The sequence below is a fragment of the Fusarium musae genome, chromosome 5, assembly GCF_019915245.1.
Source record: "Fusarium musae strain F31 chromosome 5, whole genome shotgun sequence".
Classification (NCBI taxonomy): Eukaryota; Fungi; Ascomycota; class Sordariomycetes; order Hypocreales; family Nectriaceae; genus Fusarium; species Fusarium musae.
Window position 1 is genome coordinate 3534362 of NC_058391.1, and position 27816 is coordinate 3562177.

At 48.1% G+C, this 27816-nt stretch overlaps 12 protein-coding genes across 12 annotated transcripts; 5 read left to right on the top strand and 7 right to left on the bottom strand.

Annotated features, from left to right (window-relative positions):
• Window positions 1–1188: 1188 nt before the first annotated feature.
• On the bottom strand, window positions 1189–1759 carry J7337_007538 (uncharacterized protein; the record flags this gene model as incomplete). Its single annotated transcript, XM_044825185.1, has 2 exons — window positions 1189–1676; window positions 1741–1759. The coding sequence occupies 2 exons, from the start codon at window positions 1757–1759 to the stop codon at window positions 1189–1191; spliced, it is 507 nt and encodes a 168-aa protein (XP_044680842.1).
• Window positions 1760–2177: 418 nt separating this feature from the next.
• J7337_007539 (uncharacterized protein) lies at window positions 2178–2800 on the bottom strand (the record flags this gene model as incomplete). Its single annotated transcript, XM_044825186.1, has 3 exons — window positions 2178–2572; window positions 2630–2700; window positions 2748–2800. 3 exons carry the CDS (start codon window positions 2798–2800, stop codon window positions 2178–2180), a joined length of 519 nt encoding a protein of 172 aa, XP_044680843.1.
• A 2570-nt stretch (window positions 2801–5370) lies between these two features.
• J7337_007540 (uncharacterized protein) lies at window positions 5371–7281 on the top strand (the record flags this gene model as incomplete). The annotated part of the gene is made up of 1 exon (XM_044825187.1): window positions 5371–7281. The coding sequence occupies one exon, from the start codon at window positions 5371–5373 to the stop codon at window positions 7279–7281; it is 1911 nt and encodes a 636-aa protein (XP_044680844.1).
• A 1964-nt stretch (window positions 7282–9245) lies between these two features.
• Window positions 9246–11232, top strand: J7337_007541 (uncharacterized protein; the record flags this gene model as incomplete). The annotated part of the gene is made up of 2 exons (XM_044825188.1): window positions 9246–11020; window positions 11073–11232. 2 exons carry the CDS (start codon window positions 9246–9248, stop codon window positions 11230–11232), a joined length of 1935 nt encoding a protein of 644 aa, XP_044680845.1.
• A 313-nt stretch (window positions 11233–11545) lies between these two features.
• Window positions 11546–12370, bottom strand: J7337_007542 (uncharacterized protein; the record flags this gene model as incomplete). Its single annotated transcript, XM_044825189.1, has 1 exon — window positions 11546–12370. The coding sequence occupies one exon, from the start codon at window positions 12368–12370 to the stop codon at window positions 11546–11548; it is 825 nt and encodes a 274-aa protein (XP_044680846.1).
• A 959-nt stretch (window positions 12371–13329) lies between these two features.
• J7337_007543 (uncharacterized protein) lies at window positions 13330–14216 on the bottom strand (the record flags this gene model as incomplete). The annotated part of the gene is made up of 3 exons (XM_044825190.1): window positions 13330–13445; window positions 13500–14081; window positions 14108–14216. The coding sequence occupies 3 exons, from the start codon at window positions 14214–14216 to the stop codon at window positions 13330–13332; spliced, it is 807 nt and encodes a 268-aa protein (XP_044680847.1).
• A 425-nt stretch (window positions 14217–14641) lies between these two features.
• J7337_007544 (uncharacterized protein) lies at window positions 14642–15427 on the bottom strand (the record flags this gene model as incomplete). Its single annotated transcript, XM_044825191.1, has 2 exons — window positions 14642–14918; window positions 14970–15427. 2 exons carry the CDS (start codon window positions 15425–15427, stop codon window positions 14642–14644), a joined length of 735 nt encoding a protein of 244 aa, XP_044680848.1.
• A 1362-nt stretch (window positions 15428–16789) lies between these two features.
• J7337_007545 (uncharacterized protein) lies at window positions 16790–18368 on the top strand (the record flags this gene model as incomplete). Its single annotated transcript, XM_044825192.1, has 2 exons — window positions 16790–17038; window positions 17088–18368. The coding sequence occupies 2 exons, from the start codon at window positions 16790–16792 to the stop codon at window positions 18366–18368; spliced, it is 1530 nt and encodes a 509-aa protein (XP_044680849.1).
• Window positions 18369–20426: 2058 nt separating this feature from the next.
• J7337_007546 (uncharacterized protein) lies at window positions 20427–22184 on the top strand (the record flags this gene model as incomplete). The annotated part of the gene is made up of 3 exons (XM_044825193.1): window positions 20427–20669; window positions 20718–21217; window positions 21281–22184. The coding sequence occupies 3 exons, from the start codon at window positions 20427–20429 to the stop codon at window positions 22182–22184; spliced, it is 1647 nt and encodes a 548-aa protein (XP_044680850.1).
• Window positions 22185–22742: 558 nt separating this feature from the next.
• On the bottom strand, window positions 22743–23778 carry J7337_007547 (uncharacterized protein; the record flags this gene model as incomplete). Its single annotated transcript, XM_044825194.1, has 2 exons — window positions 22743–23207; window positions 23257–23778. 2 exons carry the CDS (start codon window positions 23776–23778, stop codon window positions 22743–22745), a joined length of 987 nt encoding a protein of 328 aa, XP_044680851.1.
• Window positions 23779–24120: 342 nt separating this feature from the next.
• Window positions 24121–25360, top strand: J7337_007548 (uncharacterized protein; the record flags this gene model as incomplete). Its single annotated transcript, XM_044825195.1, has 2 exons — window positions 24121–24218; window positions 24259–25360. 2 exons carry the CDS (start codon window positions 24121–24123, stop codon window positions 25358–25360), a joined length of 1200 nt encoding a protein of 399 aa, XP_044680852.1.
• Window positions 25361–25654: 294 nt separating this feature from the next.
• J7337_007549 (uncharacterized protein) lies at window positions 25655–27476 on the bottom strand (the record flags this gene model as incomplete). The annotated part of the gene is made up of 3 exons (XM_044825196.1): window positions 25655–25776; window positions 25840–27331; window positions 27384–27476. 3 exons carry the CDS (start codon window positions 27474–27476, stop codon window positions 25655–25657), a joined length of 1707 nt encoding a protein of 568 aa, XP_044680853.1.
• Between the last annotated feature and the right edge of the window lie 340 nt (window positions 27477–27816).

Below are 27816 nucleotides of genomic sequence, written 5' to 3' on the forward strand. Positions count from 1 at the left end.
ATTAAATAAAATTATTTAAAAGTTTATTTTATTTTTTAAATTTAATAGTTTTAAAAATTTTATTTTTTTTATTTTTAATAGCTTTAAAGCTATTTTTTTTTTAAAAAATCTATTAATAATCCTTAATATTATTAAAGTTAAAGGGAATTTTATTAATATATTATTATTAAAATTTATTTAGATTTATTATATAAATAAGCTTTTATTTAAGTATTATTATATTATTTTATTATTATCTTATATTTAGTTATTTTAAGAAATATATTAAAGCTTTTTATAGCTTATAATAATAAGAAAATAAGTTATTTTTTAAGTTTTAATAATATTAGTATTTTATTATAGCTATTAGTTAATTATTATAGTATTAATATCTAAGTTATAGGCTTAAAGTGTTATTTATAGTTAAGATTTATAGCTATAAGCTTATTCTAGTAGAAAGAACCTAGAGATTGATTTAGGGCGGATCGCAAGCCAATTGAATTGAATTGTTTTATCTTTAATGCTACCCTTTTCCGACCGAACGGCCTTCTAGATGGATACGCAGTTTTCCAGCAAGTTTTCGGCCGACCTCTCCATTGATCCTTGCAACTTACAGGGCTGACTGCCTAGCCCAAGGGTCCACAATGCACAGCCCAGTGACCTGTGCCCACTAACTACCCTATGCCCAATGAATTGCTATGACATCCAATCAGATGATCTGACGCAACACGCCCTTTCTGTCAGTCTGGGCTGGCTTGGCACAAGATAAGGTTGATTGCCAACCCCAGGTACCTATCCAAAGTGAGCAGCTTCGAACACGGCTGTTGAAGAATAGACTCGCGTGCATCGGCGAACTTGACATGAAGAAAATATATCTCCCTAGTCTCTTACATGTCTTGGCAAGTTCTTCCAGGTAAAATAGTTCTCCGATGGGCATACCCCAGCCCGCCAAAGGCCACTCATGCAAGTGCCATTCCAGATCTTTACAGGGCCAGACTTCCAACGACTGTGCTGTCAGCCTTGGCGTAGGGAATGCTTCGGTGGACCTACTGCTTCATTTTGGTAGGCATAATGTCGAAAGCCATCCCACTGTGAACTGCACTGCGAGTTGAAGCTCCACTGTCAAGCCACAGTTAGCTTTAGAGGGTAGATGCGGATGAGGGAAGCCGACTTCATCATCATGGGCATGCTTCATGGGAGCCTCCAACATCATTCTACCTTTATGTCGATTTCTCCTTCGCCATTTGGTGGCTCAAACCCGCACAAATACATATCAAATGTCTTATCGTCGATATCAAAAGCTGAGTCACCATTTCTCTCAGGATCCTTCGCGTCTAATGAGTCCCTCTCGGCTCTTCGTTGTTGAATCCGGCTCCACAGAAGATCTCGGCTAGCATTAAGGTATACCAGCACCCAACGACCGCCGTTACGTTCAATAATATCTTTGTACTCATCGCGGTACTCTTTATCATAGAACGATAAGTCTAGTACTACATCGTTGAACTTGTCTTGCAGGATACGTTCAAGCTCTGCGATAAGCTTCTGGCTTGCTTCTTCCTGGTATGTTTCATACTGATCTGCGGGGTAGTCAATTTTGTAAAGACCGTGAGACTCGTAGATGATCTGGTCATTCGAAAGTCGCTTAAAGTTTGGAAGTTGAGTCACAATAGCTTTGGCGAGAGTTGACTTTCCAGCGCCTGTTCTTGTTGATCAGCGGCCGTATCTGTGTATTGAAGTAGTTGAATGGTTCGTCTGGCTTACCAGCAATTCCGCAAGTCATCACTATAATGGGGGCGCCGTCTTGTCTTGTTCGAAAGAGACGAGACCAGAGCTGAGGTGAACGTCAGCCTTGCAAAACCTTAATTTCCTTCCGACTTGCCTGGTCCGGTATGTCCTTAGATTGGACGCAATGAGCTCCCTCCGTGGATTCCATGGTGTGAGTGTCCCAAAACCTATGATTAGAGAAGCACTTTAGTAGGCGTCAAGACTCAGATCAGGTTTGAAGCTGAGAAGAGGGCTGATGAGTCACAGCATGACATCGCACATGACACCCGTGATCCTTAGTCATCGATACACTACAGCACATATAAACATTTATGATGGTGTATTATTAGGTTAAGCAAAGTATTGGTGTTATGAGAATGAAGAAATATAACATATTGCCAGTATAGGGCATTCCCAACTCGACCGTGACTATACTAAGCTGGTCTCGCATATGTCTCATCCGAGACACGAGATCGGGCCGATCCTATCGATTCCGCATTGTTCTGCAATGTGTGCATCTCCACGTCCACAGTAACCATAATTCCTTTCCTAGATGAGCCATCATCAAGGCCATCCCAGTGATCCTTGCCGTCATTCCCCACGTCTCGTGATATGTTGTATCCTTTCACACGGTTTGCGGTAGCGATATGACTGGTGATCCCCAACCCACGTGATCCACCTCCGTATAGCTTCGGGGGCGAATATTGGCGAGCTGAGCTGTCAAATGTAATCCAGCGTTTGACAAACTTCCTCAAAGAAGGGAGAGAACCAGCTATGATACCGATTCCTGCTTCGATGGTACTCCACAGAGCGACGTGGCAATGCCGATCTTGGGCCTTGTCAGAGACATATAGGTTGAATTGTTTCAGTGACAGGAATAACTCACAAAGATAGTCCGGATTAGGGTGGAAGTAAAACAGGACAAACGGCATTCGGATAGTTGTAGCAACCGAAGCACTACACCAGTTAGTAAAACGAACATATGTCGCAGAAGTTTGACTTACAGAGCACCAAGCCCAAGCACCATACTGATGGAAACCTTTGTCGCTAATTTCATCTGCGCTTTGTACAACATCAACGCTGGTAGTGCTGCACAGATAATGTCAGTCAATATCGATGAGGCCGAGACAAAACAAGCCAGAATGGCCAAAACCGAAGGTGGTGAGCATTTTCCGTCACCATTCCAAGTCGCTGACAATGGCTTGCAAAGCACGAAGAGACCGATGAAGACAATCATGGCGCAAATGACAGCCATGGCAAGGGTCATCCATGCAACAACTCTATGCCATGGTATGACTGCGATTCTTAGTAGGGCGTCGCAAATAGAGGCTTTTATGAAGACGAGGGATGCGCAGTAGAATATTTGGAAGAGCCAGACATACTGAACGCCAGTTCGTTAGCCAGATACAAGGAGATGGGGGGGACAAGGTAGGGATGGCATACAAACTTTCCATGAGGGTAAATACCCTCGGGAAGAACGGCGTCTCGTTGACCTGCTCCATAGTAGGCACCTTGAGAGCATACACCGACAAGTATCATAAACAAAATCTTGCGACTGGATATTAGCTACACAGTTACTGTAGAGATTCCGGTGGTGAAACCAACATATCCAATAACCATCAACATATCATCAGCTCCAAAAACACGGTTCTTGACGCGGATAAACGTCCGCAGAAATACAACAACGGTAGTAAGAATACCAAAGATGATAGAGGTAATGAGTTGAGCCAAACCGAGCCCGCGAGGCTCAACCGTTGGTACAGCAGTCATTTCGAGTGGGTCGAAGTCATGCAAGGGCACTGCACGCCAAGCGAGTTGAGAATCTTTAACGGGTATAACTGCAGATACAGGGTCGGTCTTTATTATACGCCGCTGCTATCAAGTCTGGTTCCTGGCTTTCTGTTTTCTGTATAAAGCGTAAAGGAGACGCACAGACTCCGGGTAACAGTTTTCCAGGCGATAGTCCGCCACTCACTCTAACCGATCTCGAACTATACCCAAATTCGTCAAAGACTCACGCCGCGGGAACCGAAGACTGTCTCCATTTCTGAGGGCAACCTATCGGAAGTTGCGCCTTATAGATTATCTTGTCATTTAGGTTTAAGCCTTGATTTTCAGGGCTGAGGTTGAATGAGTCGCGTGAGTCCTCGCCTAAAGGATGTCGATTAAAATTCGCTATCGACTTTTGAAGTTCCATGATTGGCTTAGCCGGTTCCTGCAGTCATTACGAAAAACTTTTTCGGAAAAGTAAGCTTAGATTCACTTGTGACATCTGTTCAGGTACAATTTCATCTGTTTCTTTTTGATGGATGCTGTCGGGAAATCTGATGTCTTATCTTATCTCATCTCCCTTATCTACACCGAATGGCCCACATCAACTAGCCTCACTTCATGTTCGTCACGGACAATGGAAAGTCTCTTAGCCTCATGCTTAAGCTTACTTCAGTGCAATTAGCTCCCCAGCACACATACTTATATGTGATGCAGTCCACAAGAAACTGCAACCTAAGAGGCAAGAAGCAAGAACGGAGCTGGGCTGTGTAACGAGATCTAATCTTGCCCGCCTTATCAAGTCTATCTATATTGCCGTACATATGACTTTCGTGACAGACGCTATGGCTAATCGCTCAAATACAATATTATCAGCGCGTTCAAGTATGTATAATAATCTATGATCAAGTCGTTGTGGGTGAACGTTGTAATAAGAGTGAGTCGATATCATCTGGTTCGTTATATCCTTGCACTTATCGTAGCCCTATGACTTGGAATGAAACCCTCATCCGGGTGATAAATAAGTTTGTCGATCATATCAGCACGTCACATCGAACATATGTCCTTCACGTCATTTATTCTGACAAGCATAATTACCCTTTACACCCCTGGTATTGTTCATTGTTGAAACAAAGAGAGATGACATTGGCTCGCCTAACTCCCCAATAAACGGAAAATTCATCTCGACTTGCAGAAACATGATCCGCAATTCAGGCCAGGAATTGCTGTGCCATACACCTGATACAAACAGAATCCTTGGCACAAACAGGTCCACCCTCAAGCTAGGGTTTCGCGGAGCTGAACAACGTAAGTGAGCCAATAAGGCTCAAAAACGGTCAAGAAGCGCGTATTCTCGCTCCGGATCCGAAGTCATCGATGGAACGGTCTTCAGTCAAGCAATCTCTTAAAACATTTTGTTCAATTTGGTAATGGAGTTCTTGCTATGAAATGAAGGTAAGTGTCAATTGTCTAATTAGTGTTTATATAGCCTATTCCACGAATAAAACACAGACCTCGAAACTAAACATCTTCCCAAATAAGCTTGGGTAATAAGCATAATTTTTCCGTCGCCGTTTCAAGATCATCTTGGCGCCAGCCATTTGGGTCACTACAACATGGGCATGAGACACTTCGTGTCGGACAATCGGCTCAACATACCATCTCGGCCTAGCCCGTTTTCAGCAACAAGACATCTAAAAGGGAGTAACATCGTCAAGTATGATTGCTTTCTCTCACTTCTTGGTACTGCTCTTCACTTTCCTTCATTTTGCTCTCATTCATTCATTCCATCTTAGGCCGGCCTAAGTCATTCGTTTATTCCTTTTTCACGGCTTGTCATTCATTTCTCTATTCAATATGCGTCTGCAAAGTATCACTGCCATCTTGGCTGCTGCTGCCACAGCTTCTGCTCAGAGTGTTTCGGGCAAGGCTTACGGTTTTGCTGCTGGTGTCACTGGTGGTGAGGGAGAGGCTGTTACGCCTTCTTCTGCCGAGGAACTTGCTACGCTTCTCGCTGATGACACGCCTCGTGTTATCTACCTCAACAAGGAGTTTGACTTTACTGGAGATGTCAAGACTGGTGCTGGTTGTGATCGCAAGAGTTGCAGTGCCAGCAATGGTGGTCAGCTTTACCTCGGTGATCTTTCTTGCGGTGGTGATGACAATGTCGCTGTTAGCTCCATCACCTACGACGCTGCTGGTCCTGAGCCCCTTCCCGTTGGCAGCAACAAGAGTATCATCGGTAACGGAAAGGCTGTTCTCAAGGGCAAGGGTCTGTCGATCAAGAAGGGATCCAAGAACGTTATTGTCCAGGGCATTGAGTTCACCGACATCAACCCCGGTGTCGTATGGGGTGGTGACGCTCTCGAGCTCAAGGGTCTCAACGATGGTGTCTGGATCGATCACTGCAAGTTCTCCAAGGTCGGCCGTATGTTTATCGTCTCCCACTACGATGGCTCCCGCCTCACCATCTCCAACTCCGAATTCGACGGTGTCACCGACACTTCCGCTTCTTGCAACGGCAACCACTACTGGACCATGATGTTCTACGGTGAGGGCGACCAGGTCACTCTTGACCGCAACCACTTCCACGATGTTGCTGGCCGAGCTCCCAAGCTTGGTGAGCCTGGCACCAACGGTTACTTCCACGCTACCAACAACTACTTCCAGAACATGAAGGGCCATGCCTTTGATGCCTACCAGGGAGCCAACGCCATCATCGAGGGCAACGTCTTTGATGGTGTTGACACTCCTATCACCAAGGAGGCTGCTTCCGTCAGCACTCTGTTCGTCGCTGATGAGAGCAGCGCTTCTGCTTGTCAGTCCGCTCTTGGCCGTGCTTGCGAGCCCAACTCTGCTACCAGCAGCGGTGATCTTCCCTCTCTGAAGGGTGAGAGCGGCCTTAACGCTGTCGCCAAGAACAAGGACAACATCATCGCCCCCGTCTCTGCCAGCGAAGTCACTGCTCTTGTCCTTGGTAGCGTTGGACCAGCCAACGTTGGTTCCAGCTCCAACTCCGGATCTGGCTCTGACTCCGCCCCATCTCAAAGCCCCGAGTCTGGCAATGATGCTACCGAGACCACTCCCACTACACCTGAGACCACTCCCGAGAGCACCCCCGAGACTGCTCCTGAGACTACTCCTGAGGCTGTGAACGAGCAAAAGGAGACCGAGACTGAGCCTGTTGAGAACGCTGAGGTCAAGCCTGTCGCTTCCGAAGACTGCGAGGAGGAAACGGACGCTACCCCTTCCAAGACTGAGGAGAAGCCCGTTGCTCCCGGCGACTGCGACGATGAGATTGAGGCTGCTGCTGACAGCTCTTCCGAGACAGAGCAGAAGCCCGCTGCATCCGCGGCTCCTTCCAAGCAGACATCCTCATCTAGCGACGAGTGTGACGAGGAGCCCAAGGCTGAGGCGAAGCCCGCTGCCACCGGAGACTGTTACGATGAGATTGAAGCTGCTGCTGACACCACTGCATCTGCGACTCCTTCCAAGCAGACATCTTCATCCAACGATGAGTGTGACGAGGAGCCCAAGGCCGAGGCGAAGCCAGTTGCCACCGGAGATTGTGATGAGGGAGAGACCTCCGAGGCCGCCGCCGAGTCCTCCTCGTCCACTGGTTCCACTGCTCAGATGTACGGTCAATGCGGAGGCAAGAACTGGACTGGTGCTACCACGTGCCCCTCTGGAACTTCTTGCAAGAAGATGAACGATTACTACTCGCAGTGCATTGGCTCAAACAGCCGTGTTCGTCGCTATGTCCAGTAAAGAGCGTTGGTTGCAGTTAAATGGCAACGCGACGCGACGTGACGCGGTTGAACTTTTCTTGTAATTATTATCATTGATCTACTCACCTCGATGTCGAGCAATGAAGAGTATATAGCAATTGAATGGGCACAGAACCCGATTTCTCTTTATCTATTTTTTTTTTTATCATACATTTCCAAACCCGACTGACATTGAGCATTTGAACGGCGTGATGACCTCTACAAGTCTCTCAGGGCCTCTTTTCCCAGATCCGGACGCTAGCGCGGCGCGGCGCGTTTATCCACTGGCGAAGCTACCCTGAAGAGAGATTGGTTTTGCAGTTTTACACTTGAAGCGTCGATTTAATAACATAAAAGCTGTCGCCTAAGTCAAGAGATGATAATTCTCATTCGCAAGCTTCAGTGTATAGAGGAATCTGCATAAGAAGTTGTGGTTCAGAGGATCTGCGATGCGTTCAATGTTTGCTCAGTGTTTTGAACTACCTTAGCTTTTGTCCAGTTGCGATGTCAAGCCAAGATGTCAAGCAGAAAAAAGAGCATCGAGTCCAACGTTCACAACGCTCGCGTATTCGAATCCCAGAATAGACACTTTTGTTTTTATTTTTGGAATGATTGCAATAACTAAGCCACAGGAACTCGATCAGTCCTCGCGTGCATGTCCATGTCGTGCCCCAACGACTCCTCCAAGCACCCGCTGTGGATAAGTCTGTGCAAGCTTGCATATGCACGGCATTAACGGGTGCTCACTTTTGGAAGTCAAAGTTGGCATTCACCAATGAAGACGGACGGTTCATGCGACCACTGATCAACAGAGACGCTGCAAGTTGTCACGAGTCTCAATCATGCATGTATCGAACCATTTGCCTTGTTTCATTGAGTTGATGCTGCAGAATTTGTCTCATCATCTCAAGCAGGTTGCTCAAGTCTGCTACCTCCAACTCCCTCCCTCTCTCCTGTCTGACCGAGTCACCCCTCTTATCGACGTGTCTCGTCCAGAGTCATAATATCGTGTTTATTTACTTAGAGGCATGAACAACGAAGCAACAATCTGAAACAGCTGTCGTCAATGATTTGGTGAGGGATTTAGTTAGACTCACCTCGGGTCGGAGCTAAACGGGATCTAACCCGTCCGTTACCGTTGTCTCCACTGCCGAATTTAGCTCAGATCTAGCAGCCTATGGCAGATGGCGATGTGGCTTGACACGTACATGATCCAAAACTTCACCAGCGCATGACCCCAGTATGAGTCACTCAACAAGTTTACCGCTTCTTTTTTCAAGTGGTATAAGAGCACTCTGTTTCAGTTTCTTTGTTTTCGCCTCTTTTCTCTCTCAGATATCAGGCAAAGACACGAGAATTACACGAGAATTGTTCCCGTTAGACAGTTTAAATTGCGCAATCTCCCCAGCCACACACCCTCTTGCTCAGATATCACCAGCCACATCCCCCTCGATAACCCTCCAGTCAAACCTCATGACCCATCTAGCCACATCCCATGACTTGTCAATGCTCACCGCTCTTCTCCAAACAACATTATTTTTAACTCGACATCGTCCAGGTTGAGTTGGAAAACTTGAAAGAATCTGATCTCGAGATATCTCATGTCTCTTGGTCAACAAAAACAAACAAAAACAGACAAAACAGACAAAACATAGCGCACAGGCCCCGTTGGAACGCCGAGAAATTAGTGGTGACGCTTTATTTACATAGACCCTTGAACAAAACGCCCCACGTGGCTGAAGAGTAATTTCCGGGCCTTGTCGTGTCGCGTCAGTGACCAAATCTTCCTTAACTATCCCGTCTAGCAGGCATCACGCCCGCCTGCCCCCTTGAAATCTTTCAACTCTGAACTGCACTGCACTATTTACGTCTCTTGGGTTGGGTTGGCTAGGTAATAATAAACCCCCCACTCATCATCGTATCATTCACTCAATGATCCTCTAACACATCGTCTCACAGACTGCTATGGCCCATCAGAGTCGTGTCAAAGGTCCAGGGATTTCTGCCGCCAAAGCTCCCGCTCCCGTGCCCGTCGTCCGTGACGTCTCTGACTGGGAGGTCTTCACTGATGACGAGTCTGATAGCGACACTTCTCAAAACACTGTCGATTTCATTGAGCCCCCTCCTGCCTACAAGGTAGACGATCCAGGGTTGGTGGTCAACAGACCCACGCTGGGTAGACCGACTTTGGGCAGGCCTGTTGTTGAGCGGCCTGTCCAGGAGAAGCGTCAGTCGTCGTGGCGACAATGGCTCAACAGGGATAAGGTCAGCCCGGAGGCGGCGGATGAACCGACTCTACGTCCTGACCGAAGGGTGAGGCGTCATCGTTCTGAAACCGAGACACCCGAGGAGCGGGAGGCGAGAAGATCAGAACGTCGCCGCCGACACAGGGAGCATGAAGAACGTGGTCGCACGGAGAAGGACCGCCGTACTCGTGACAGAAGCCGGGCAGGTAGTCCAAGCACGCGACACAGACGACACAAGCGACGCGAAGGTGAGGAGAGAGAAGAGAGAAGTGATGAGAAGGAGTCTCGCCGCCTCTCACGGAGGTTCCTTGGACGAAGTGATGAAGAGGACAAGGAACGAGAGAGAGAGAGGGAGAAGCGTAGGTCTATGAGAGAACGACCTACTCTTGACAAGAGACACTCTACCTCTGCTTCCATCAGACATCGCGACCCTGAGTATGCCGAGCGCGAGAGGAGATCTAGTCGTGTGGATGGTGAGAGGCGACACAAGAGCAGTCGTGAGCACTCACGAGTCTCACATAGCCACACTCCTCGCGCTCCTGAAGAGGACAAACATCGCGATGAGGACCGGGAGGCTCGGAGAGCAGAGCGCCGACGACTACACAACGAGCGCAAGGCAGCTACCCCCAAGCACAGTGACTCTGACCGCGGCGAGAAGGAGAGGTCATACACAAGAAGTGTTGACCCTGAACGCGCAAGAGAGCGACGCCATAGCCGACATCTCAGCCAACTTGACAACGACAACCGGAGGGACCGGTACAAGGACTACGAATCAGCCCGAGCCTCAATGAAGATCAAGAGCCCAAGTCCAGGATCAGATCCTGAGAAGGAGAAGTTGAGGATGTATGAGAAGGAGCGCGAGAGGGAGGAGGAACGACAGAGAGAGCGTGAACGCGAGAAGGAGAATGAGCGCGAACGCATCCGCTTAGAGGAGAAGCGTAAGGCTGAGGAGAAGAAGAGGATTGAGGAGATGGAGAAGGAGCGTGAGAGAGAGCGACTCGAGGAGCAAAAGAAGCTTGAAGAGAAGAAGAGAGCTGAGGACAAGCGACGTGCTGAGGAGAAGAAACGCGCCGAGGAGAAGCGCAAGCTCGAGGAGAAGAAGAAGTTGGTCGAAGAGAAGCGTCGCCTTGCAGAGAAGAAGCTCAAGGCCGAGAGTCGACGAAAGGCCGCTGAGGAGCGTGAGAAGGAGAAGGAGCGCGAGAGACTTGAAGAGAAGAAGAGGATCGAGGAGGAGAAGCGTCTTGAAGAGGAGCGACGTATCGAGGAAGAGCGAAAGCTCGAAGAGAAGAAGCGTCTGGAGGAGAAGCGCAAGGCTGATGAGAAGAGACGCGCTGATGTCCAGGAGAAGGAGCGAAAGCTCGCCGAGGCCAAGAAGCGTATCGAGGAGAAGGAGAAGCGCGCTGCTGAGCGCAAGGAGAAGGATGCTCGTCGTGCTCTCCGCAAGCAACAGAAAGAAGAGCAAAAGAAGAAGGATGCTGCCGCCGAGGAGCAAGCGTACGTTCCCCCCCCTCAACCATCTGTACACTATATACTAACACCATCATAGAAGCAAGCCTCAGATTCTCGGCCCCAACAAGTGGCCCGCCCCAGGAGCACGCCTCGGCCCTGCCCTAGGCCCCCTGCGACTAGCTACAGCTACAGTTCCAGCTACAGAGACCAAGCCGAAGCCGGCTATTGTTGACGACTCCGACAGTGGTGTCGACTAAGCGAGAGGAACAAACAGTACATGAGGCGTTCGGTTTTTTCCGGGATTGATCAAAGCGGTTTATGTTTGATCTATGACACAACATCTCCACTCACAAATATGAACTTGAACTTGCAGGATGAAAGGATTCCTGAAATGGTTCAAACCGACTAATGCGGCTTTGGAAGAAGCCTACTTTATACCCTGACTGATGAAACAGTCGCAACTCCACTCAAAGAAATACTTTAACGTTAATGCTCTGTATGAGTATAATATGAATATGAATGATTACGAACACTTTGGTTTCTCCCGTGACTGTGACGTGATGACTTGGACTACTTGATCATAACTGCGCCTCCATCGACGATGAGGTCCTGACCCGTCACAAAGCCAGCGTTGACCATATACTCAACAGCCTGAGCAATATCCAACGGTCTTCCAGCTCTATTCGTAAGATGATCCTCCACGTCCTTATCCTCATTCAAATGCGCCCATTTAACGCCCTTCTCATCACCCTCCTTTGACTCGTGACCTGCCTTGATACGACCTGGCGCCACTAAGTTCACCCTGATCCCAAACGGTTGCAGGCTCACAGCCATACTATGCGTGAGTCCCAACAGACCAGCCTTTGCAGATGCATAGCCTTCTTGGTTTGGATCGCTCTGTTTTGCGCGGAACGATCCAACGTTGATGATGCAAGGTCCAGCAGTGCTGTGGCTATCATCCGTCACAGGCTCTGTATCCTTCTCATTCTTCATGAACGGGATACAAGCCTGTGACACCACAAACGGCGCTGTGAGGTTCGTCTCAATGTACGCTTGCCACTCCTTTAACGTATCTCTATCAACCATAGTCTTGCCATCTTTCCAATGCGGTGACGCAATGCCGCCATTGTTGATGACAACGTCGATATGTCCACCAAGAAACTTTGCTGCTTGCTGAATCTTTTCGTAAATCTCATCTGTGTTACGCAAGTCGCAGATGGAAGAGTCAACTGCCTTGGAATCGTAATAGGACTTGAGATGCGTGCGTGTCGTGTGAGTAAGTTCTGGCTCGTCTATGTCGAGGATGAAGACGCGGTACTGCTTTTCGAGGAAGTAGCGTGCGAGGGTTCGCCCGATACCACGGGCTCCACCGCTAACAACGGCTGTTTTAGGCATGATGGTGATGTTGTAGTGAGGATTAATCTGGCTCATGTGAAGGGAAGTCGAGTGGTAAGATCGTCAGAGATACGGGCGTCATGAGCACGTACTGAAGACGTCACGCTACGTCATTTTGACTCTGGATATTTAAAGAAAAATGCAGAGCGGTAAATTCTTATCGCCGTGCATATCATTTTTTGGATTAATGCGTATTATTCACTTCAGGCATGGTGGTAGAGAGGGGCTGTGGTATGGTTGCCATTTCGTAATAATGAGGAGGCGTATGGGGTAGTTTTATGACGAGTCAGGGGGATAGAACTTGGACAATCTATTTTCATTTGGCATAGTTTCCCGATGAATTGAACTACGGTTACGTTAATAAATATTCCGGGCATCTCCTCTAACTTATCGTGACATCTACCAGAGGATTCTGCCTCGGCTGATGTACCCACAGAAAGGCCCTCCAGGTTAAGGCCATGCTATATCATATGTTCTATCATGGCCCTTGTCGTTATAGGAAGTGTTGTTCTGGGTATTTACTATACGGTCCGTTTCGATAGGATGGGAGATGGCTTCACGGCTGCGAGCTGGATCGTTGCCATAGGCGTTATGGCTTTAGTTGGTCCGATGGCTCGACATTATCCCCGTTGTTCATGCTGGCATCCGGCAACACCATATTACCATGGGATACATAGAGCCAGCACACTGCCAAGATCATGAAACATAGTTCTGGGATGCGCAAGGCATGAATGAATAGAACCAAAACTGAATATTGTATTACTTGCCTTAGCATACTTCCATTAGCGCATTTCCATTAGCACTTCCATTGAGGGACTTCCATGAGACACTTTCACATAATATTAAAAAATACACCTCATAGCCAGTAATAATCTATTATCGCGGTGCATAGCATGTCGTCCATTAATGCATGTTATTCAATTCCAGGCAAGGTAGTACAACAGTCCTTTCATGCACAGCTAAGGCTTCCACCCAACCACCGCTCGAACAGCCTGAGTCATAGCACCTACTTGCTTATTCGTCTTGACCGTCTTGCCTTTATTGTATCCCTCTCTGTAAGCGATCCTATCCTCGCCTGCAATTCATTAGCCTATGAAATCAAGCACTGAGTTATAGCAAACGGTCTTACCAAGTAATGCTTTAACCCAATACTTTGGTGCTGCCTTCTGTTGTTCATCCCACACAGTCAAAAGATAGAGCGCAGTAGTGCCATATTCGGTCTCATGCTGATGTACGGAAGCGTTGAACTCCGGATTGACACGCTTGGCGAGATCGAGCCGAGTTTTAGTTGCCTTGGCCGCAGTTTCGATTGTCACAAATTTATCTTTACGGCTGATCTTATTCAGCCCAAGGTCGCGTGCGACGGGATCAAAGACAGTAGCATCGAAGTGCAGATCATCGCCGAAGAAGATGTCGTTTCGAGTGAGGGAGCCATCAACCTCGATCTGGTCGTGCTGAGCCAGGTCTCGGAGATGGAAAGTTTCGCTGGGTCGGTCTGAGGTGGAGATATTGAGCTGAAACACCATGTTGACGGCATCGATGTAAAAGCCATCTTCGAAATTATAAGCGGCTTGGGCTGCATGGTTGATCATGTCATAATTGATGTTTGAGCCATCACGCGGAAGGTAACCGTGGTTGGCGAGAGCGTTGAGGCCTGGGCATGGTGATCGACCTGTAGTGTAGTGAGACCCAATCTTAGCATTTTGGCTACCTGCTCCAATTTGATAGAAGACTTACTGTCGTAGGGTCCTGCGGCGCGGAACTCATGGCCCTTTGGATCCGGCAGTGCAGACACCGCAGAGGCCACGATTGCGAACAACGTTGAGGGAAAAAGAAAAGCTTTCATTCTGCAAAACAATACTCTTCGAGTTTGTAAGAAACAGAATAATGATGAGACACATATTTACAACATTTTATCTCTTTTATCACTGCGGTATCTTCTATTCCTGTCAAGAATACGCTGCTGGTAGGCGTATTGCGTATTATTAGCGGCGTAGTTTTAGCGGCAAGCGTATAGCAGGCGTATTGCCTACAGGGCATTGGTGGATCAAACGGCGTACCACTTTAGCGCCCTGCTTGGGGCGCATCCACTTTATGTACTTGAGTCCATCATGAGATACCAAGTTAGCTCCGTGAACACAGAGCAGCACCACAGGGACAAACGCACTGACGTAAAACCCTTTATCGAGTAAACACGATTAGCCGCATAAGGGGAAACGCAGCATTGTTGCCTTTATTTGCCTCACAGAAGCTCTGCTGAGACGCCTTTGATCATCTCACGTATGCCAGTTTGGCAATCTCGTCAGCTGCAACATCACGCCCCTTCTTCCCTGCCTTGATCCTATCACCCAGCCATTTTGCTCGTCTTTGTAAGAAACTCTCACCACAACCATCTATTCCTTTCATGAAGGCATCCAGCAAGCACTCACTCGTCCAGTTGGGCGTTGAATCCTTGCAACCCCAAACCCCAATGCCTCTTGTCTCAGCTAGAGCAGCATAGTTGTAGAGGTCTGCCCACAAGGGAAGTACTACTTGCGTGACACCGGCTCTTCAAAATCGTTAGTGGTTGCATGTCGAGTAGTCTCAGGCATTTACTTACGCAAGGGCTTCGTGATAGCAGTTCGAACCACCATGATGTACTGAAGTAACAATGTTCCCGGTCTCGAGAAGTGACGCCGGGTCTGCCATAAGCCAACTTGGCATCTTTAGTCGCTCGTTGTCGAGGTAGGGCTTCAAGTTCACCAAAAGTTCATCAGAGAAGTCTCCCAGCTTATTGAATTTCCATAGGACCTGGTAATCAGTAGTGGATAGTAACGCTGCGATGGAGGTCGCCATGACTCCAGCACGACTTTCGTCATACTGCCAAGCATTAGCTACACGTGCATTCTCGTATTCTTCATGACCTACAGCAAGATTACTGCCGAGATTAATGAGCACTGTAGGAGCTTTCTTGAGCCAAGCTGCAGTTCCAGGATCTTGTTGATCAGCTGGTGGCCCCGACAGAATGATTGGCCCAGCACAGGTGACATTTGGAGGAAGAACCTCGACTGGGATCATGGCGCCCTGTGTGTTTTGAGTGATCCACTGAACACCCGGTCGATGTATCCCGAACAAATTTATTGGTTCTCTGAGTCCAATCTGCTGAAGTCGACCTTTCTTTTCCAATATATCTGGTGTAAACATTGCGCTGTAAATATAACGGATATTCATGTATATATTCTCCGGAAGCTTGAGCCAAGGTACTGGGAAGGGAAACCCTGATGATGGGCTATGGCTATTAGTGTCAGTCTATTTTGTCGGAGGTAAAGACTCACGCAGGGTATTTCCAGAGCCTAGTCCAGAACGGCTGAATACCCAAGAAATGGTCTACAAGAGTATTAGGCGTGATGAAGGCGTGTTGCCTATTTCTTTTGCGGGTGGCATCTATAGCTGGCCGGAACCAACTGTCGAGCACAATAACAGCCGGATCTACTTCGTCAATGATAGTAATAAGCTCTTTGTACAAGTGTACATGATCTTCAAACATCCATGGCGATATCCAAAGCTGTATGTGCTCGGCCAAAGTAGCGATACCTCTCCATCCGGGAGGGGATATGAAGCTTCGACCTTCTCTGGCAATTGCCTGCACAAATGTCGGACCTGCGAGACCGTGAAAAGCGATAGATTTAGCATGAGGAGATTTAATCCTGGCGAAGGAGGAAGCCCGTTCCAGCTTTTGCTCGATAGTTGAAAATGAAGCAAAATGAACTTCTATATCTGGGTAGTTCTCTAGTATCGCTGATGCAGTCGCAAGATGCACATTGGAAAGACCGGGCTCGCTGTTTGTGAGGAAAAGCACTGTTTTTTTTCGTCCTTTGACATATCGCGTATAATCTGTTGAGGTTTGGAGGGATAAGAAGTAAGCCAGAGGCGTAATAAGGAGGGCAGCGAATAAGAGAACACGGGACAACATGGCTAGCTCTACATTCACTGCAATTATCTCTGATGCTATTCAAAGGTTAATCATAGCGACAGTGAGTTGTCTCATGGTTCTCTGCACAACAAGCTATGGCAAGTGTCTGCCTGCCCCCGCTTCAACTCATGTTCCGCATTGGACTTGGTGAACATCGCTTAGCCAATTCCACCAGCTCCTCCAGCTAGTCAGCCATTCAAAGCACCTCGCCTTAGGAGCTCTATCTTGGAAAGGATTACGGAGTAGCTCATCCTTAAACTGCTGCCTACTCGGGTTGAGGAGGGGCATTGAAAACCCCGCACCACAGAGGGAAGCGTAGGGAATGTAATCCTCCGCATGCTACCTTGCCATCCACCCAGCTTGGCATCTCGCTTGTTACCATGGCGGCAACTCGTACAGACAAACGACTTCCCCCCGCATCATGGCAGTCATTACACCAATTTTCAAAGTCTCTGATATCGGCGACAATGGCGGCTTTGCTCAATTACTTACCCTTCTTCAAGAAGGAAGAGCAACGTCCTCTCCCCAACATTGTTGAGTCAGATGACATCATTCCAGTGCACTTGTTCGACGATACTGCAGCGGCGAGGGGAATCGTGCTGGTATGGACTTTGCAGTTCGAAGACGTATTGAACCCCCATAAATTGAACGATGCTTTGTCCAAGCTCTTTGAAAGAGACGGATGGCGTAGGTTGGGTGGAAGATTTCGGCAAAGGGTATGGCTTCATAACTATCCGAAGTTCCTCAATATTGACCCGCATACAGTCAGACGGCGGACTCGAGATACATGTCCCGCAAGAATTTACAGAAGAGCGGCCAGCAGTTTATTTCACCCAAGAAGAATATGAAACCCCAATGTCAGAACATCCGCTGGCTTCACGATTACCCAAGCCCACTGGGAGTATCTCTACTTATACTGGACCGAAAGAATTCTGTGCCCTTGGACTACGCCCTGAGACGCCTCGCAACATGGATGACTATGTTCATTCTGACATACCTCAATTCTGTCTCCATGTGCAAACCTTCACCGATGGCACTCTTGTCAACTTGACGTTTTCCCATGTGACAACCGACCTGATGGGGTTGTCTGCCATATTCGAGGGTTGGAGTCAAGTCCTTGCTGGGAAGCCAGAAGCTGTCATCCACATGCCAGGATACCGGAAAGATGTGTTTGACGACATGCTTAAGTCGCCATCCATGGAACACCATGTTCTTGCAGACAAGATTCTTGATGGCTGGCGTTTCAAAGCCTGGGGCCTACGGAGCCTGTATGAATCGTGGAGATCCGGCGACATTCAGTCGCGGACTCTGTGTATCCCGAAACATACAGTTAGTAGGATGATGCAGCAAGCGAGAGGCCACCTGGAAGAGGACTGGAATAATGGGAAGCCTTTCATCAGCGAAGGTGACGTCTTCGCCGCTCTTTCTTGCCTCATGCTGGCCAAGTACCAAGGTCAGGACACGAATCGAGAGCTGGCAACTATCATGGCTGTTGACCCTCGAAGTCGAGCCCGATCGATATTCTTACCAGACAAAGCCTACGTACAGAACTCTCCTACCAATGCCTTTGTGTTCTGTCGTGCAAACGAAATGTTGGACCTACCACTGGGGAAACTTGCTCTCCAAGTGCGAGAGGCCATACAAGCACAGACCACAGAGGAACAGCTGAAAGCCTCAACAGCGCTCTCAGTGGAGTCTATGAAGACAAACAATATGCCTGTCGTCTTTGGAAGCACCAACATGGCTGCCCAGTTCATGTCGAATTGGAGCAAGGGTGACCTTGCTGGAAAGTTGGACTTCAGCCCCGCGATAGAGCAAGAGGTAAGCCCTGAGTCTAGAAGGGGGAAGAGAGGACATCCTGTGTATTATCAGGCTTCTGATCCCGGACATAATACTGTCTCTGCCATATCTAGCGTGTTTGTTGTTGTTGGTAAGGACTACGAAGGGAACACTTGGTTTTCCAACTCGTTGCCGCAAAAGATGTGGGTAGACTTGATGGAATATCTTGAGCAGTTCGGTCATGCTGGTCGAGAGTCTAAACTTTGACCGAGATCTTTTCTTTTAGCTGGGAGAGGACGCGATAGCTTGGACAGCATCTATTGAGCCTTTGAGGTAGCGGCTTTGTTTTGTCCAATGAGAGATCTTGATATAGCATGACACTTTATCCGAGTAGATATTGAGATGTTGGCAGGTTGCACTCTATTCAAACGCTATCTATATCTAAGCATCCCCAAAACTCCCCGCTTGTTCGCACCACAATGTTCATATGAGCTCCGTAAACTTCGAGACCTTTAGAGTCGCCCTTGAGATGTCGTTCACTCACGAAGAGCAGCTTGTGCAAAAAGCACTGGAGTCAATCCCAGTAAAGACATAGATCCCCAAGCCCACGAATTCTGCCTGGGAAACCTCAAGACTTGCCAATATGCCAACATTGTCATGCCAACTCGCAGAAATGCACGGGCAATCAATGGGGCTTTGACAACAATTCCTGTGGTTGTTATGTCGATGCCGTGGGTGAGAATTGATTCGGCTAAAACGCCAACCGTAGCCAAGAGTAACACCGTGTTCTGCTTGCCGAGCCTGACAGGCAGTGTTTTTAGGCCCTCTTTCGTGTCTTCTGGAATATCCCTGATGTCGCATGACGTCTCACGGAAGAATTGGTATAATACGGCGAGATAGAAGCTTCTTGCCCGTAAATCTCTGTTTGGACAGTGATACTCCTTCTGTCGACAGCAATAGGCCATGCTGGCTTCGGCACAAACACTTGCCATACAGAAGGCCACAACCAATGACTTTGCCTCGAATAGCTGGCAGCATTAGAGATAGATCATATATGAAAGTTTAGACTGATCTTACCAGAGTCTTGGGTTTGCTTAAAACCCAGCCCTTCGAGATGGAGTACAATGGTACGCAGGGAATGCCCCAAGCCAAACCAAGAGGTAGGACACGGTATATGTCGTATACGGTGTGAAGGTCTAACGTCGCAGTACACGCTAGGACAATGGCCCATAGGCCATATACCCAAAGGTTCCATATCCACTTGGCAGGCCGGTTGGACGGCGAGAGATCTTTGTATGTGTCCATAGCTAGGGGGAGGATGATTAGTAACATTTCCTTGAGATAAAGTTTCATAGGGACAAGAATATGACTTACAGTCTACGACAGCTGATATGGTACCGATAAGTCCGAGTAGCCTCACAGGAAAGTGATACGAGCCGGTTGCAGCCTGTATAGCACCTATGGCTGGAGCCAGATGCCCCAGCCCCATCAATGCAGGCATTACGCCGAGGCTGTAAAAGGTATTCGTTCTGGACATATTTGAGGTTGAACAAAGCCGAGAGTGTGATCAGCAGATGGAACGGTTGCCAAAGGAAAGGTACAAGGTAAATAAACGTCATAAGGACGAGAGGAGAAGAGAAATACAACTCAAGATGGGCTGCCATGCTTCCACGCGCACAATCGCCGATACTTCCTCCCCCACTCACTGACATTTGTCGACTCCAGGTATCAGACAGCTAGTTTACCAGTGATCCACGGCCACTCCGACACCACTCCTCTCGCCAAGCTGCTCCGTCATTGACCAAGAGCCATCAGTAATTCCGATCGGCCACCATAGGAGCTTGTAACTAATGCATCCCAAGCCTCTCACGTTATCACTCACACTTCATCGCCCAACGGGCACGCGGCAGGAATGTCATCCAATCACTGATACCGTGTGACAAGGATATCTCCGAACAATGTTGTTCGTTCTCGTCATGTAAAGCGAGCTCGTGCAGCAGGCTCTGATTCATGACGAGATATTTCCAAGAAGTCGATCTGACCCTGAATCAGACTCTTGCATACAGAAGATAATTGATCGTCATCAGGCGGCAGCATTCTCACAGAAATCATTGGCTACTTAGGTTCTTGGGGTTGGATCCTAAAAAGTGACGGTCGCATCCTCGAGGTGGGGCAGGAATCAACAAGATGTTCGAGTCTTTGCTCCAGTCAAGATTCTTTTTTACCCTTGACCTCATCCCTAATATTAGCGAGACCCTTACAAGCTGCCTTGGCCTCCACCTTTGGGACAATTCATCACTCTTTCCAATCTCAGGCTTTGTCACAATGGCTGTTGATCTCGCTACCACCGTCCAGGCATTTCTGCCTCGCATTGTTGTGTACACAATCATTGGTACCACTGCGGCATGGCTGCTACACCTTATGCAACCTGCTTTCCAAGCGGCACTCTCCAAAGATTATCAGAAGTTCAACTGGGCTGGCGATAAGAAAGGTGTTGCTACATTCATGAAAGCATCATATGAAGTTGCCCTTAAGTCTCGAGAATATTTCAAGGAGACTCATCGTAAGGTAGGCTATACCTTTTTCTCTTTTAGTGTTCAAAGCTTATAAGATTAGATCCTTGAAGCTGGCCATGGCGGTATTCAGCTCGTGCCAATCCCCCACTGCAGCACCGGTTTCATGCTCATGGTGCCCAAGCAGCTCCTCAATGAATATGTCAAACAACCCGAAAATGACATTTCTCTCAAGAGATATACTCTCCAAGCCCTTGTCCCAGACTACACTACCCTCGGCCCTCACATCGTCATTCATCCCGTCTACAGAAATGTTGTCCACAAAGAGCTCTACCAAAAGGTCGCAGATAAAATGCCCATGGTCAATGAGGAGATGAAGGCTGCTCTAGATGACAATGTCGCCTCAAAGCTCGACTCCAATGGCGTTGTGCAGATAAATATGTGGGACACAGCCAGTGCTATTCTCAGCAGATCTGCCAACCGTATTATCTCAGGTCAGCCTCTGTGTGACAACAAAGAGTACAGAGATGCTACCGCTGAATACGCCGCCACATTCTTTGCGTCAGCGCTGTACGCCCGCTTTATCCCACCATTTCTTCGCCCGTAAGCAGACCCAATACATTGATTTATTGTCCGCTGTTGTGATAGGATGCTGATGTTCTACAGGCTTCTGCTGCCTTACATGTGCCGCCCGCTGATGCGATGCATTGAGACTGCTGCCAAGCACGCGACGCCCGTGCTGAAGGAGCGCATGGCCATTATTGATGCAGCCGAAGAAAAAGACATTGAACCAGATCTACCTGTAAGCTTCAAGATCTACCATTTATCTTTGACAGCGGCTGATGCCTCCCAGAATGACATGCTGAGCGCCATCATCCTGGCCGCCAAAAAGGACCCTAGCGGCCCATCAGAATACGAACCAATGGTCATCGTCGCCAGAATGATGGTTCTCAACTTTGTCCAATCATACACTAACCTCGTCACAATGACCAATCTGGTATATGACCTCATCTCGCTCCCCGCAGGCGACTACGAAGCCATGGTCAGCGACTTGCGTGCCGAGATAAGCCAGGAAATGGCCAAAAGCGATGCCTTTTCACATGAATTCTTCCAAAGGCTGACGCTAATGGATTCCCTGATCCGAGAGAGCATTCGCTACAACCCAATCGGTGAGACGGGCATTGAGCGAGCCGTGGGTAAGCAGGGCGGATTCACTTTCTCCAACGGCATCCATGTGCCGCAGGGTGCCATCCTTGCTGCACCCATCAAGGCCTATCAGAGAGATGAGCGGATGTACCCTGGCGGGTTTAATCCCCGACGATCAATGGAAGATCCGGAGCATCCTAAGATGACGGACATTTCACCGGATTTCTTGAATTTTGGACTCGGACGGGGGGCTTGTCCTGGAAGGTTCTTCACCAGTAACTTGCTTAAGCTTACACTGACGCATCTGCTTATGGATTACGACTTTGAGAGATTGGACAAGAGACCGGAGAATGTTCGGAAGGTTACCATTGACGAGCCATGTGGAAGATTCCTGATTACGCTGAAGAAGAGGAATCATGCTTGAAACGGCATAGATAGATCTCGGCATGTATGTAGAGCAAACTGCAGCCAGAAATTAGTCTCAATCCAGTCTTGATGCAAAAATGAGTGAAGGGAATCTTAAGTGGGATCGCAAGATGTGACCGAATATGATAAACTAGAGGCCAAATGTCTCACTAAACCAACTCTCGGGCATGCATGAACATCTCAAAGGTTCAGAGGATCAACTCCTCTTCCTTAGTCGAGCATTAGCCCCTCCAATGGCGTATTTCCTGATCCTAATTCTACTGCCTCTGGAGCTATCCCCCACTTACAATAGTGATACCCCGCATAGATAACCCACGGAGGTTGATCCTTCACCCCGCATATGACAAGGCAGCAGAATAAAAATCTTGGCAGAGAACATCAGAAGAGGATGAATGCAGCGACATATGCATATTGTAATCTAATCCCTCAAACTTCTGATGTTAATGTAGGATCATGCAAGCCAAGTTTCCAAGGTAAATTGGTACTTTTGTAAATTCCCGCTTACTCCTCCCCTATCTACATGACACAGTGGTAACCAGTGTTGTAACCTAGCAGTTCATGATGAATCCTCCCGGACAAATTCCAACAGGGCATTTGTCACTTCGGCTCGTCTCTCAAGCATGACCCAGTGTCCTGCTCCTTCAAGAACCACTTCTTTGTAGCCCTTGCTTGCATATGGTGTGATACCCCTCCCAATTTGATCCGCCCGTGTAACCATATCTCCACCGCCGCAGATACCAAGAACTGGAACTTTGAGCATGCGTTGCTCATCTGTCAGTGGATCCTCGTCCTCTGCTTGGATCCCACGCATGAGGGAACGGTAGTAGTTGAGCAGGCCTTTGATGGTGTCCTTGCGTCTGTTGATCTCAAGCCAGCGGGCCTTGTCTTGTTCTGTGAGGAATGGGGGGAGGGGACATGTCATGTCGGAGGTCAGCCATTCTCGTGTTCCGTTGATAGCTGCAAGTCCTGTTATCCATAGGGCATTGTTGTCGGCGTATGCGAGGTGGAAGAATGACTCTAGCTACAAGAAGTCAGTGAATTAGTTCAACAGGACTGGGCCAGGCACATACATGATCAAGAATAACTCGCTCAGCATCATATGAGTTGAAGAAGTACCAGTAGCCCAACTGCATATACCCAAGCTCTTTCTGACTCCAGACATTCAATCCATCAATGTCAAAGAAGACTCCTGGTGCTGTATAGCCCGCAGACATGAACACCAGCTTGGAAAATCTCTCAGGATGCCAAACAACAACTCTAGACATGACCATAGATCCCCAGTCATGTGAGACACCAATGACTTTGTCAATCTTCTCATGATCTAGCAATCCTATAAAGTGCCGACTGAGACGCTTCAAATTGTAAGATTCAAGGTCAGCGCGCTTGTCGGAATCGCCATAGCCGAGACAGTCTGGGGCAATGACTCCATAGCCTGCATCTGAGAGGTCCTTGAATTGATATCGCCAGTCGTAGCGCGAAGACGGGCAGCCGTGGATGAAGAGAAATGTTTCTTTGTTGTCTTTGGCTGGGATGCAGTCATAGGCATAAGTATCACCATCACTCGTGGTGAATCGCTTGTCAAAATTGTCCATGACTGAAAAGAAGTAAGCACCAACAACGAAGTTAGCGAATCAGAGCCAAAACGCCTGCTGAACTGTGATTGTTGGGTTGGAACTGCGTTGTCCGAGCCACGAGAGCACTGAAAGGCAGAGCTATAAAAGCTGCGGGTAGCTGTGCGCTAAAACTCAGTGAGCCGTTGCCTGTTCTTCTCACTGTCAAGGGTATTCAGTTGCCCCGCCCTCAGACATTTGCCCCTACGGCTTTCTCCGACAGAGCATTACTACAGTGACAAAACAGTCTCCAGCAAAGCAGACAGCGCTGACAACCTTGGCTCATAACCAAGTCCCGATACCCAGATCACAACTCTTCGCAATATGGCATCGACATTAGAGCATCTTACTCCTAAAATACCTGCAGCATCAATGGACCACAGAGAAGCTCTTCAAATCACAGGAGAAAGGCGAGTCGAAAAGTCCGATCATACCTCATATACTGACCTGATTGACTTCTAGTAATGAGCACTCAGATCTCAAAGCTAAAGAAGATGGCATAGCATTCTGGACGAAGCACACCAAACCGGTTCTGGCATCCCTTCTCAAATCAGTCGGAGACTACACTCCCGAACAGCAAGATGCTCATCTCGAGTTCCTTGACAACTATATCATCCCGACCATGGGGCATGCGCCTGAAAAGGACCGCGCAAGATCACTTCTGACCCCAAATGGCTCACCATTCGAAACCAGTCTCAACAATAGTGACAGCGGCAAGTCATACGTCCGTTTCTGCTACGAACCAGTGTTTCCAGGCTCAGATGGCGTCACTGAAGATCCCATTCCAATAATCGCCGACAAGACTGGTGCTGATCTCCGTTGGTTCAATCAGTTTGCCGCAGAATTCTATCCATCCGGGGAAGATGCTGTGATTTTAGCGGAGAAGATGCCAAAGGACACTATTCGTATACCTAAAGTGTTTCTAGCCTTTGATCTCAAGGAGGACAACCAGACTATGAAGGCGTATTTCTACCCTGTTATCAAGTGGATGACAGCAAAGCAAAACTCGGATAGAGCTGGGTTTGACCTCATCCGACGACTTGATCCCCTTGGTCCATCGTTCGGGCCAGCTATCGACATGATCGAGAAGTACCAGACCAAGTTGTACCAAGATCCACCGCTCACTGTGGTTATCGGTATTGACTGCATAAGTCCCGAAGAAGGTGCTCGAGTCAAGATCTACATCGAACCCCAATCCAACACCTGGGAAGCAGTTGTACAGCACGTCACCTTGGGAGGCCAAGTCACAGACAAAACAACAATGGAAGGTCTAGCGGTTCTTCGCGATATGTGGCATATACTCATAAACGAGCCAGAAGATAAAGAATTTGATGAGAAGTTCTCAAAGAAAATATTAGAAGACAAACCTGACGTTAGCGGAGCGTGCTTCAGCTGGGAACTCAAGCCTGGCCAGGACGTCCCTGAGGTCAAGATTTATGTCCCTTTGAATCAATATTTCAAGAACGACAAGGATGCTGCAGAAGCCATGGAGAAGGTCTTTCGGAAGAGAGGGTGGACTTGGGGCATAGAGGGCACATATAAGAAGATTGTGTCGGATGCATAGTAAGTTCCTACTGAACAAGACGGCCATGATACCTAACAACCCTAGTGGGAGCGATGTTGTCGATGATACGGTTGAGACACCAACTGAGCATACCTTTGTATCATTCAACTTCTCGCAGAAGAAGGGGGTGTACATGACAACATACGTCGCACCATTTGTGAGGTTTTCTTAAATCAGGCGTTGCGCTTGTGGAAAACCGTACTTAGTAACAAATAATCGGAATTAATGTCTTGCAATATGGTATTAAAACTACAATTCTGAGAAGTCCCTGTCATACGATGTAGGGCTAGCCTACTAAGCAGAATCCCCTGGACTCTTCGTCCTCTTCTCAGTCTCTACAACCTCTGTATCCGGTGTAATGGGAGCGTCGATCTGGGAAGTAAACTTCTCTCTAGGATCGCGTAGAAAGAAAGCGGCTAAGATGAATGATTAGCAATCAAATCCCCCATGAGGTTCCCTTGTCATTTCCATCCACTCACCGATGCTGGCGACGAGACATAAACTCGCAGTGGTCAGCCAGACAGCACGAAAGCTTACGCGGTAAGCTTCCAGAAGACCATCAGCGCCAGCGCGAATTATTTCTGGAGAAATGCCGTTGATATGCTTGAGAGCCACTGTATCGTTATGGGCAAGGGCTGGTATGAGTTGAGGCAACTCCCTTTCGGGGAAGCCAAGTGGCAAGACGGCATGAGATATCTTAGGCCCCAAGTTGGATGAAAACCCATTAGAGAAGATGGCGTTGAAGATAGCCAAACCAATAGACCCCCCCAAGCTTCTGATAGATATCATAAGACCAGATGTAATCGCGATCAAGTCTCGAGGTGTTGCAAAATGAGCTACTGTAATCAGCGCTGGCATGCAAACACCCAGTCCGAGACCGAGAGTTATGGGGTATATCCAGATGAGGGCTTGAGGTGTCGACTTGGAGACAGTAGCCATCAAGACCATGAACAGGATTTTGAAGCCAAAGGCCAGTATAATGGGGAAACGTAAAGCCTTACTCATAGAACACCATATACCACTCACGATGGCAGAGATGCCCAGAGCGATGAAGGCCATACTGTACTGGGCGCCGATGACAAGATTATCAGTTGCGAAGAGGACACTGACTTCAAAGGCGAAATAGTTGTTGCCACAGTGGAATGCCATGCCCTCAGCAAAGATGCAACCCAAAGCGAGTGCAAAGTTTCGATCGCGAAAGAGACGATGATGAAACATGCCGTTCTTTTTGATCAATGTCTCATATACGATAAGGGTAACTCCCGAAAGTACGCCGATGAGGAAAGTGGCCAGCACATGGGCATCAGTCCATGAATATAGGTTCCCGCTCCAAGCCAGAGACATGCAAAAAAGGACGAGCGCAGGAGTCAAGAAGCCGTACCCAACCCAGTCCAAGTAACGCATTTTCTCTGCTACGCTGAGGACGATTTCTAAGGCTCTCGAGGGCGGGTTATAGAACAATTGGCATGCGACTGTCGCGACTACATATATGCCAGCGACCATGTACCAGTAAGCTCGGAAGCCATCGTGGTGCTCATGTCTAGTCAACACCCCGCCGATCAAAAGACCGACAATTGCTCCCAAGGAAGCAGCAACATTGATACTTCCCTGTGCCCAAGGACGATACTTGCGAGCGACGACCTCGGAGGAAATGGCGTGAAGGAGCGGTTGTGCACCAAACGAAATGCCTGATACCGCGAAGCCAGCGATGACCGTGCCGGAAGATGAAGCTTTAGCGATAATGAGAGAGCCGGTAAAGCCGCAGCTCGTTAAGAAAATGAGTATCCTTTTACGACCCCAGAGATCGGCGGCTTGCGAAGCAGGGATGCCGAGAAGAGCTGTCAAGATTGCGATGACTTCACTGTACCAGACTGAGTCATTGGAACCACCAACAACGGCGGAGATGTCTCTGGTCAAGGCCCCAGATCCAACGACATTGGCAACTTGGACGAAATAGACAAGGCTGATCGACTGGACGCAGCTTGTCAGAGCAGAATTGTTGGAAGGATGAAGTCGTACTTACAAGTAACAACAGCAGACTCTTCATAGACACATTATTGTTCCCCTTAGCTTCACCAGCCCTTTCGCTGTACTCGCACGAAGATCTATCAGACATGTTTAAAGAGCGTATAGGTCAAAATGAATGTCGTCGAGGAAATCTAGCCCAAGAACTTTTCTGCAAATCTGTCCTGGTAGTTATAAGCCATGAAGACACGGCACGCAGGGTCCTGCGCATTGACGTCGTATTTCCGTGTTGAACCTTATTTTGGCGCATTAATCCTTAGTTTCATGATGTTGATGTTTCGAACAGAAAAGGTCATGGCGCAAACTTGCCTATTGCGTTATGCCTCCTAGCATGGGCGGGCGTAATCTTCGTGCGATAAGCAACGCGCTTTGACAGTCATACTTGGAGGGTTGTCTGGACATCAAGGGCATGAAAAACATTGATTAGAAAG